At 40.7% G+C, this 11936-nt stretch overlaps 1 protein-coding gene across 3 annotated transcripts in view; it reads left to right on the forward strand.

Annotated features, from left to right (window-relative positions):
• C2CD3 (C2 calcium-dependent domain containing 3) overlaps nucleotides 1–11936 on the forward strand; it is a 98263-nt gene that overhangs the window by 57533 nt on the left and 28794 nt on the right. For all 3 annotated transcript variants that reach the window (XM_008588671.1, XM_008588672.1, XM_008588673.1), the window contains exons 19-22: nucleotides 1101–1239; nucleotides 3796–3860; nucleotides 7479–7684; nucleotides 8676–8809. In XM_008588671.1, coding sequence (XP_008586893.1) covers nucleotides 1101–1239; nucleotides 3796–3860; nucleotides 7479–7684; nucleotides 8676–8809 — 544 coding nt within the window. The remainder of the gene's footprint in view (nucleotides 1–1100; nucleotides 1240–3795; nucleotides 3861–7478; nucleotides 7685–8675; nucleotides 8810–11936) is intronic.

Genomic DNA, 11936 nt, shown 5'->3' on the forward strand with positions numbered 1-11936 from the left:
TTAATTTTTTTTTTTTTTTTTTTTTTTTTGTCTTTTGTCTTTTTGTCTTTTTCCGTGTCCGGCAACGGATCGCAACCCTCAGTGTTGCCCCCGTACCGGACCGGGGACCGGCAACGGATTGCAACCCTCGGTGTTGCTCCCGCGCCTCGCTCAGCCAGTGAGCAGGAACCGGTCTGTATGTGGGATCCGAACCCTCGGGCGGGAGCGCCGCCGTGCTTCACAAGCGGTGCACTATCCAGTGCGCCACCGGGCCGGCCCCATCATTTTACATTGTTTTAAGACAAAATAAATGACTGAGTCTCCCACATTGGACACTTGATCTTAGAAAAATTAACAGTAGTTATCCTCACCAGCACAGTACCAGGTGTTTTATGTTTGTTAACCCCATAGTGGAGGCAGTACAGGTGATAGTTTAGAGCTTGGACTTTGGAATTCAGAATGCTTGAATTTGACTCTCAGTTCTACCATTTGATAAATGTGTGACCAACTAATTTAATCTCCCAGTACCCCAGTTTTCTTTTAATCTATTTGTTAGGAATAATAATAATACTGATCTCATAGGATTATTGTAAGGATTAAATGAGTTATTATATGTAAATTACTTAAAACAGTGTCTGGCATACAGTATGTTATATGTGCTACCTACTACTAGAATTTATTCTTAATCCTTACAACGTCTAAAGAGCTGTAAGTATAATATGCCCTATTTTACAGTTGAAGAAGCTGTGGCCTAGTTAGTCCTTGCGTGAGGTCACATGATATATGGCAGCGCTGATAATTTGTCATCTGACTCTTTAGTCCAGGACTCTTTGTAGTTCTGTCCTATCTTTTGCCTCTCAATCCAGTATTTTTCATCATCCCACAAAATACAAGGAGATAGGAGAAGTCATTTCATGCTGGGGAATATTTATGAACTGAGCCTTGAAAGGACATTACAGTAGCAGAAAGGTCACTAGAAACGTTTTAGGTACAGAGAATAGCTTGAGCAAAGACCCAAAGGGCTAGGAATGGTACTGCTTGTACCTATATAATGGGAGGCTTCTTCCAGCACATTCTTTTTTGGTACCCTAAAATACAGTCATTCCTATATTCTATTTCAGGGAGCCCCTTGACAGAGCGGAAAGTACCAATACCCAGTTGTTGTGTATCCTTTACAACAGCTGATGAACTATCTCCTGTATATACCCAAGTGGTTGAAAACACAGATTCCCCCATCTGGAATTTTCAACATCAATCAAGGTTTGTATTTTCTTTTTTTCTTTTTTTTTTCCAAAAAGGGTTTGTATTTTCTGATGTTCTATCAGCCTTCCAGAATCTACTTTTTGTCCTAAGAAACAAACTCAGAGCAAGGAATATAACAGATTCAACAATATTTGAACAGACCTGGAAAATGCTTTTCTCATCCAAGCAATTATTTAATCCTAGTGCTTATGAGTTCACAACTAGCAGTGGTTTTGTTGTAGTGTTTTTAACTCTGCTTGATATAGCTCAAAAACTATTCAGTGAGAGGGCCTCTTATTTGCCCAGCTCTGTCCTAAGCACTAGGAATTAAAGATTAAGACACTGTCTGTTGTTGAGTTCATGATCTACCTGGGTAAATATTGAAGACTGTATACAAGTTATCCAGGTGAAGAAGGTGGGAAGGGTATTCCAGACAGAAGGACCTAATCTCAGGAAAAGTTGTGGATTATGTGCCCTTGGAAAAGACTTCTGGTACAGTGGGAAGAGCCTGGGCTTTGGAACCAGAGAGACTTGGCCTCCAATCCCTTCTCTGTCATTTACTAGCTGTGTGAACAAGTTACATTACATCTCTGAACCTCAGATTCTTTATCTGTAAAGTGGGGGTAATTTTTACAGGGTCATTGTGAGATCCAAATTAGATGATATTTAGGAAAATGACTTCATGGTACATAGCAGGTATATAACAAATACCAGATCTCCTTTGGAAGGCTCAAAAAATAGCAGGTAGAATCCCATCAATCATGTTGCAGTGCCACTCAGAGGTAAAGGGCTGGCACAGGAGGCCCACAGCCAGGGTGCAGGGCTTGTCCTCCCTTTTCTTCTGTTACCAGTTATCACTAAAAGTGTGAGTTCTTGAGCTGGCATGTTAGCTCAGTTGGTTAGAGCACAGTGTTATAACAAAGTTTTGGATCCCTGCACTGGCCAGCCACCAAAAAAAAAGTGTGAGTTCTAATACTAATTATTGTTGCTGTTATTACACTGCATCACCTTTTATAAAGTTTAATTCTTGTCCACCAACACTAGCCATACCACATGGTACCTGATCTGCTATTTTCTCACAGTGTATATTTAATTGAGTCTCAAGAATTGCTCATATATTCAGTCTTTTGTAATTTGAGAGGCTAGCCTGAGTCAGAAGCTAGAACTACAGTGAAGACTCAGTACTATCTATGGTGAGCTACTATTCTGGGCATAGAGGCCAGAGTACTTTATCTAAATTATCAAAATCTGCCCCATAAGGCAGGAAACCAGAGGATTGAGCTTCTAAGTGGTGGTGATTCATTCACTCACAACCAAACAACTTAATGTAATTATAGAACTTTACAGACTTGATGAATGGACATTAGCAATCCTATAATTTCATCCTTTCACTTTACTGTTGAGGAGACTATGGCCCAGGGAGGTTACATAGTCTGTTGGTAACAGAGGCAGGATTAGAAGATAAATGATGCTGTTTACAATTTATCACAAAATTGTTTCATTTGATCCTCCTAGCAACTTGTAGGTGGATAATAGGAGAACCAGGTATCAAAGTGCCTAGGTGCATGCCCAGAGTCACTCAGGTGATAATAGTAGAGCTGGAATTCAAACGTGAGCATTTTGACTCCAGCTAGAATTAGAATCTCTGGCACAGTATTTGTTTCACTTTAGGACAGTGCCTCTCATTGGTCTAGAAGTAGACTCTTCAGTTCCACAGTGGGTGTTTGGGCAATAAAATTTAGTTTCTTGGTTTTTCCTGGATCTCCATCTTGCTCACCTGGAGCAGTGGCACCTCATTTGGAACTTCCCAGAGCATTGTTTGTAATTTAAAACTGTAATTCACTTCATATAAAATATATTAGAGGTGCTCAGCGAATTCCATTTCCACTTCTTTATAGGTATGAAAGCTGGGCACTTACTTATTTTGTTGCCTTGCCTCTGCACAATGTAGAATTGGAGTCAGGCAAACCAGGGTTCAAATTCCAGCCCTGCCACTTACTGACTCTTATGTGACCTTAAGCAAATCACTTTTCCTTTCTGAGCCCAGCTTCATCATCTGTAAGATAGAGATAATAATGCCCATGTCATAGGTTTTTGTGCAGGTTAAATGTATATGAAACATTTGGCACCATTCCTGGCCCAACGCAGACACTCGGTAAATGTTCTTTTTCCCCTCCTCCCTTCTCACCATTGCCCCACCTTAAGGCATAAGAATAATTCTTACCCATTCCAATAAAGCTGTTCCTTACATGATGAGGAGCTCCCTTTCCATACTTCTTCACCTGTCTTAGAGAAACAAAGTTGGAATGTGGTAGATACTACTGAGGATAAGCGGGAAGTGCTACATCAGGGGAGCCTGTTTTCAAGTACTGGCAAGTTAGTTCACCTCTCTGAGCTTCCATCCCTTCATTTTAACCATGAAGATAAAGATATATCCTAGAAGATGACCATGAAGATGAAATGAAATAATGATTGGAAAGTGCTTTGCAAGCTATAAGATAGTCTTCAAATCTAAGTTTTATACTACAGAAAATCTCTGCACAGTTGATTTATGGTGGTTGTTTTTCTTAATAGGCTATCAAAAGAACTTCTTCTGGACCCACAACAAACCCTGATCTTCAAAGTTTGGCATAAAAGAGGTATGAACTCTTTTCCATGAATATCTATTTGGTTGTAAAAATAAGGTCATGTTCTGTTAACAATTTGGCAATCCTTTTCTTTGTTTAACCAAGTGAAACCATAGCACTGGTGGTGCTGGGAACACAGATATGTGTTAGAGAGTAATCCCACAGAATGCCATGTTGTTCTCCTGTGGAATTTTTTTTTTTTTTTTTTTTTTTTTTTTTTGTCTTTTTTCGTGGCCGGCAACAGATTGCAACCCTCAGTGTCGCGCCCGTACCGGACCGGGACCGGGACCGGCAACGGGATCACAACCCTCGGTGTTGTGCCCGCACCTCGCTCAGCCAGTGAGTGGCCGGTCTGTATGTGGGATCCGAACCCTCGGCGGGAGCCCCGCCACACTCCCAAACGGCGCACTGTAGCAGTGCGCCACCGGGCCGGCCCCCTCCTGTGGAATTTAAATACTTAGAAATCATATCACTTTGTTTGACTATGTGCTTAGTGTAGAAATCCAAGTACATTTGAATCTTTCCAATTGTGTCTGTCAACAGTCATAATGTACAGCATGCCACATGCTAGTGGTTTCTCCCCACTTTCTACGATGTTATGCCTTCTGCAGACTCTTGCTTATTAACCAAGACCCTAGCATTTTCAAGCAGTACACGAGACTAGAGTCTGACAGCTTATCCTTCCTTATTTTAAGAACCTCCCCGTGAGGAAGGTGCTGGTACTGTGTCAGGTACTGTGCTAGGGGTATTGGGTTTAGAGAATAAAATATATTCCCTACATTCCAGGACCCCTAGAGGGTTCTGTAAGATCCTGTTATAAATGAAGAGAAGGAAAATGCCTAGACCAAACTGACCACTACTCATCTAGTTCTGTATCTCTGTATATATCTCTCTCCCCTTAACTCTGTCCTTTCCAAACAGACTCAGCAAACCTATTACAGAAAATAATTAAACCTGACCAAGCTGTGTTCAACAGATATTTGAGTTCCTGTTCTGTGCCAGGTACTATACTAAGAGCTAGGGATACAAAAGTAAAATAAGACAGACATGGTCCTTGTCCTCACAGAGCTTACAGTCAGTGTGAGACACAGAAAATTACAGTATAGTACAATTGGGCAACATACAGGGAGGTCTGTTAGTGCACATCTTACCTAGATTTAGGATGTCAAAGAAGGCTTCCTGGAGCATACCCCAGCAGAGAAATGAAGAGGCAGGGCATACTGTAATCAGAAGGGACAGCAAATGCAAAAACCTGGAGTAAAAAAAGAGTAAGAGGGAAGTTCAAGATGACTAGAACATAAACTGCAATGGAAGATTGGTGAGTTTGTCCTGCTAAATCTGATGCTGAATTTAACTCTTCAAAGCCATTGTTTTTCTCCATGATCTGCTTAGCAAATGTAGTGCTTTCATGTTAGGCAGACCCCTCAAAGTGAAGTTACCCCAAATTACAATATATCAAGAACAGGTTACATGTTCAATAGCCAAATGAAGCGAGAGTAATTTTCTTTGCAAAGCTGTAACAAGTCTTTGGAATGCAAATTAATGACTCTTGCCATCATTTTTCACCTTTGTACTAGTCTGTTTCTGTTGCTTATAACAGAATACCTGAAACTGGGTAATTTATAAAGAAATAGGATTTCTTATAGTTTCAGAGGCTGGGAAGTTCATGGTCCAGGGAATACATCTGGTGAGGGCCTTCTTCAATGCAGAGAATCACAGGGCAAGAATCGGCTGAGCAAGAGAGCTAACCTGCTCACTCGCGCTCCTTATAAAGCCACCGTAACCATGCCTGTGACCACCTATTAAACCATCAATGGATTAATCCATTCAATAGTGCATGGTCCTCACAATCTAATCACCTCTTAAAGGCCCCACCTTTCAATTACCATAATTAGATTTCCCACCGTCTTAATACTGTGACAGTGGGGATCAAGCTTCCAATACATGAGCTTTTGGGGGACACATTTAACCCATTGCTACCCCCAATGGTTAGAATTACTTGACCCCCACTCTGTGGAATACAGCTTCAAGCGTTCATAGAAGCAAAGATTCTCCAAGTTGAAGGGGTTCTTAAATCTGGCTCAGTGCCTCTCATTATGCATATGACTTGAGGCTCAGGGAATTAGAGTAATGTGTTTTGCAGTCAAAGCCATGCTCAGTTTTGCTACTGTGGCACACTGTTTCTTTGTCTCACTCAACGTTGGACAGTTCACTTGTGTTTTCAGTGGATGTTTATCAAATTCATCATGATCAGGGGAAAGGTTATGCCAGTTATGAAGAATGTAGAAAACAAAGAGTAAAACCTGCTCTTATGTTTTAGGTAGGTCCCAATCTAAAGAAGGTTAAGCTGTCTAAACAAATGTTGTATGGTATATGATGAGTACAGTATCACCAGGATTGTGCACGAATTGCTGTGGGAGCCTGATGATTACTACTCTTGAAAATTTGCATTCCTTGATTTATTTAGCAATTGAAAACCTATTGTGTCAATGTTTAGTAGATTCTGCCTTTGATATTCAGTAAACTGAATGGAGCCTATACAAAATAGGAACTTGTGGAGTGACAGAGGCCTGTTTGTCCCCAGCTACATTCATGTCAGAAATGAGAAATAAGGGGCAAAGAAGTGTAAGAATGAAGGCCATTGTATGGTTGTTTACCCAGAAGACAGGGGGTCTTCTCAGTCATTAAGGGCAAACCCTTTACCATACAGAGAAGAGCCTGAGCCCATGCTTGTTTTACACCATGTACTGGTTTTCCAGAACATTATTTGTCTTTCTTTTGTAATTTGTGTTACTTTGTTCTTAATTAAAATAATGCATATGTATGTCATAGAAAATTTGGAAAATACAGATAAGTATAAATAGCAAAATGCAAATCTCACAATTTCAAGACCCACTGCCCTGAGGAAAATTATTGAGACATGATAGAAGATCAACAAAGTTCTTTGCCTGTCTCTTTTCTTCCTCTAGTAAAGGAAAGAGAGAAATGATGAGTCAATTCATACACTTCCACTTTTTGACCCCATTTCTTCCCCATCCAGAAATTAGGGCTGGCCAGTTAGCTCACTTGGGAAAGTGTGGTGCCACTTCAGAAGGGCCACATCAAAATGTCATACATATTCTAGCGCTGACCCTGTGGCTCACTCGGGAGAGTGCGGCGCTGGGAGCACCGAGGCCGCGGGTTCGGATCCTATATAGGGATGGCTGGTGCGCTCACTGGCTGAGCGCGGTATGGGCTACACCATGCCAAGGGTTGTGATCCCCTTCCCAGTCACAAAAAAAAAAAAAATGTCGTACATATTCTAATCCAGGCATCCATCCAAAGCTAGGCTATAATTCCCCTAGGGAAAGGAACAAGTGTTTCTTAAGTTTAACGATGTTTTCTAGATGCCTATGTCAAGAGAACAAAGCTCAACCCTGCCACCTTTTCCCTGCCATACAGAAATGGAGTTCATAACAGTGAAAGCAGGCTCTGGTTGCCAGCCTCTCTCAACCTTTTCATCTGTCTTCTGTGAGAGCTTTGGAATCACTGAATTCTTTTATGACCCTGAATCATCTCTGTGTGCAGCCTCTAGTTCCGATAGCAAGACATGCCCAGCCACACTGATGAGCTCTTCTCTTCCCCCCACAGATGAGGAGAGGGTGATTGGTTTTGCCTCAGTAGACCTCTCCCCACTTCTCTCTGGCTTCCAGTTTGTCTGTGGCTGGTACAACATCACAGACTTCAGTGGGGAGTGCCAGGGACAGATCAAAGTTGCTGTCTCCCCTTTGGAGAGTTTGATGCACTTCAAAGAAGAAAGGCAAGCAAGACGTGGGGTGGAAACCCCAGGATCCCTGGTATGTATCCTGAATCACACCCCTAACCAATAAGGGTTCTTTGCGCAAAACCTGTAAGAAGATTCTTTACACATGTCTGGCACTTTCCAACTTACAGAATACATTATATATGTTTGTGACTCATAACAACCCTTTTTGGGGTGATATAAATGTTCTGGAATTAGATAGTAGTGATGGTTGCACAACTCTGAATATACCAAAAACCAATGAATTGGATACTTTAAAAGGGTGAATTTTATAATGCATGAATTGTATCTCAATTTTTAAATAAAACAAGGTTAGTTGCAATGTGGAATCTGAAACCATTTCAGTTGACTTTTTTTTTTTAACTGTTACATTAAAATCATTGGTTTTTCATTTAAAAAAAACAGACAATGGGAAGAGGGGAATTACAAGGGTAGTACAGACAACCCTTTCAAGGAGTTTAACTGTAAAAGAAAAGAGAATTTTCCAGATTGTCCCAGATAGGGGAGTTCTATCAAGGCAAAGACCATGTTTTATTCATCTCTCTATCATGTATGCCTGGCCCAGGGTCTGGCACAGAGTGGGCATCAATAAACTTTAAATGAATAAATACAGTAGTAAATGACCAAGAGTTCATCAGTCCCTTAGATCTTTCTTCAGATCAACCCTGGTATTCATAAGACAAGCAATTTCACAGCTAGATTATCCTCACATGTAAAGTGAGTGTAAGATGATGTCCAGCCAGGAGTTTACAAACTGGCTGTAGGAACAAGAGCGTAAATATAGATAAAGCGATCTGATAGCATAGTCTGTAAAATGAGATAATGTCTCTATATCATAAGATTACTGTAAAGTTTAAATGAGAAAATGTATGTAAATTGCTTAGCACAATGTTCAACACATAGAAAGTATTCGGTAAATTATATTTTATACACACACAATAGATTTTACAAATTTACTTATATACTTCTTTGTTCTAAAAGGATTCTCAGTGAAAAGTATACCATTTTTCTCATTGCTTCTACAGATCCCAATGTACAGTCCTTTTTCCTTCCCTGCCTCTAATATGTATGCTGCATTCCCCAATTGCATTATAAGACAGATCCCAGACCACCTTGCTCATACCTCTTCAAAAGACCTTGATTTCTCCTCTCCTGGGAGGTGAGTGACTTTTTCTTTTTGGCAGCTGACCTGTATGGGGATTCGAACCCTTGACCTTGGTGTTATCAGCGCCACACTCTCCCAAGTGAGCTGACGGGAAAGCCTATATTTCTTGGCGATGGGATGGGAAGAAATGGGGTCCAAGAGTGGAAGTATATGAACTGACTTATCATTTCTTTCTTTCCTTTATTTGAGGAAGAAATGAGACAGGGAAAGAGCTTTGTCGATCTTCTATCACAACCCCTGGGAATCCCAAAATCCTGTGAAAATAATTCATAATTTTTTATAAGATAGGAAAACTAGAAGTTTACTGCTATCAAAAGAAGTGTTACTTTGACCATAGCTAATATGGGTAGGATGAGCGTGTCTCTGGTGCCCCCTATTTAGTAACTTTAAAAGCTAAAAGTTTAATGATTTGCTTTTTCTCCGCATAAAAATGTCCCTGTTACCACTTCAGAAGGGCCACATAAAAATATATTTCTAATCCAGGTATTCATCCAAGGCTAGTCTATAATTCCCTTTCAAACCACCTCAAGAAACAGATCCAGCACTTCCTGACCCTGCCTTGCTTGGGCAAGGTGATGAAGTGGGCTCCAAAGTCAGATAGATTTGGGTTTACATCCTGGCTTCACCACTTACTAGCTATAGGCTAACTTAGGCTAATTACTTCAGTTCTCTGATCCTTAACTTTCTCATTTGTTAAATGAAAGTAATATATTGTGAGTAAGTGCGAATAGAAATAACTCATATTTACAAACATATACATTTATATACATTAGCTCATTGGGTTTTTACAACAGCCTAAAGAGAGAGGTTTTGTTACTAATAATTCATGTAAAATGCATGGAGCAGCAGTTTCCAAATATTTTGATCTTTATGCTTTATTTGTAATAACCAAAAACTGAAAACAACTCAGGTGTTCATCAACAACAGATGAACAGATAACCAAATTGTAATTATATTCATACAATATTACTCAAAAATGAAAAAAAAAATGCATTATTGAGATACAACAAAATGAATCTCAAAATAATTATGCTGAGGGAGAGAAGCTGACAAAAAAGAGAACATTGTATATGATTCCATTTATATAAAATTTTAGAAAATGCATGCTAATCTATAGTAACAGAAAGCAAGCAGATTAGCAGTTACGTAGGGACAAGGCAAGATGAATGGGGGGTGGTGGAGGAAGGAATTGCAAAAGGCAAGAAAAGACTTTGGAGTCCGTGGATATGTTGATTATCTTGTGCTAATGGTTTCCTTGGATGTATACATGTGTCAAAACTCATCAAATTGTATACTTTAGATATACAAATTTTATTGTATGTTGGTTACACATTAGTAAAGCAGTGGTTCACAAACATTATCACTCCAGAATCCTTTTACACTATTAAAAGTTAATGATGACCCCCAAAGATGTTTGCTTATGTGGGTCATATCTATCCATTTTACCATATTACAAATATAAACTGAGAAACTTTTAAAATGTAATATACAAAATCAATTGTATTTCTGTACACAGCAATGAATAATCAAAAATGAAATTGAGAAAACAATTCCATTTACAATAGCATCAAACAGAATAGAATACTTAAGAATAGATTTAAGGGCCGGCCCGGTGGCGCACTGGATAAGTGCGCCGCTTGGGAAGCGCGGCGGCGCCCCCGCCCGAGGGTTCGGATCCCACATACAGACGGGTTCCCGCTCACTGGCTGAGCGAGGCGCGGGAGCAGCGCCGAGGGTTGCAATCCCATTGCCGGTCCCCGGTCCGGTACGGGGGCAACACTGAGGGTTGCGATCCGTTGCCGGACACGGAAAAAGACAAAAGACAAAAAAAAAGAATAGATTTAAGAAAAGAAGTGCAAAACATATTCTCTGAAAACTACAATACATTATTGAAAGAGATAAAGAAGAGCTAAATGGGAAGACATCCTGTGTTCATGAATTGGAAGAGTTAATATTATTAAGATGGCAACATGCCCCAAATTGATTTACAGTTTCAACAAAATCCCTATCAAAATTCCTGCTGGCTGCTTTGTGGAAATGGACAAGCTGATTCTAAAATTCATGTGGAAATTCAAGGCACACAGAATAGACAAAACAACCTTGAAAAGGAAAAACTGGGCCAGCACATAGCTCACTTGGGAGAGCATAGTGCTGACAACACCAAGTTAAGGGTTATGATACCCTTATGGTCATCTTTTTTAAAAGAAATAAAAAGAAAAGGAAAAATAAAGTTCCCAACTTCAAAGCTTACTAGAAAGTATAGTAAACAAGACAATGTGTTACTGGCTGGCACAAGGATAGAAATATAGATCAATGGAATAGAATTTATAATCCAAAAATAAACCTATATAATTGATGGTCAACTGATTTTCAACAAAGGTGCCAAGATGGTTTACTTAGGAAAGAATAGTCTTTTCAACAAATGGTGCTTGGACACTGTATATCCACATGCAAAAGACTGAAGTTGGATCCCTTTCTCACACAGTGTGTAAAAATTAACTTCAAATGGGTCGTATTTCTAAATGTGAGAGCTAAAACTATAAAACCCTTCAAAGAAAACATAGGGGTAGATCTTCGTGAGCTTGGATTGGACAATAATTCCTTGCATATGGGGCCAGCCCGGTGGCACACTGCTACAGTGTGCCGCTTGGGAGCGCGGCGGCACTCCCGCCGAGGGTTCGGATCCCACATACAGACCGCCGCTCACTGGCTGAGCGAGGTGCGGGCGCAACAACGAGGGTTGCAATCCCGTTGCCAGTCCCAGTCCGGTACGGGCGTGACACTGAGGGTTGCGATCCGTTGCCGGTCACAAAAAAAGACAAAAAGGAAAAAAAAAATTCCTTGCATATGACACCAAAAGCACAAGCAACAAAAGAAAAAAACAGATAATTGGATTCATCAAAATTAAAAACTTTCGGGCCGGCCCAGTGGCGCACTGCTATAGTGCGCCACTTGGGAAGCGTGGCGGCGCTCCCACCGAGGGTTCGGATCCCACATACAGACCGCCGCTCACTGGCTGAGCGAGGTGCGGGCGCAACAACGAGGGTTGCAATCCCGTTGCCAGTCCCAGTCCGGTACGGGCGTGACACTGAGGGTTGCGATCCGTTGCCGGTCACAAAAA

This window comes from Galeopterus variegatus, unplaced genomic scaffold (genome assembly GCF_000696425.1).
Source record: "Galeopterus variegatus unplaced genomic scaffold, G_variegatus-3.0.2 Scaffold4951, whole genome shotgun sequence".
NCBI lineage: Eukaryota > Metazoa > Chordata > Mammalia > Dermoptera > Cynocephalidae > Galeopterus > Galeopterus variegatus.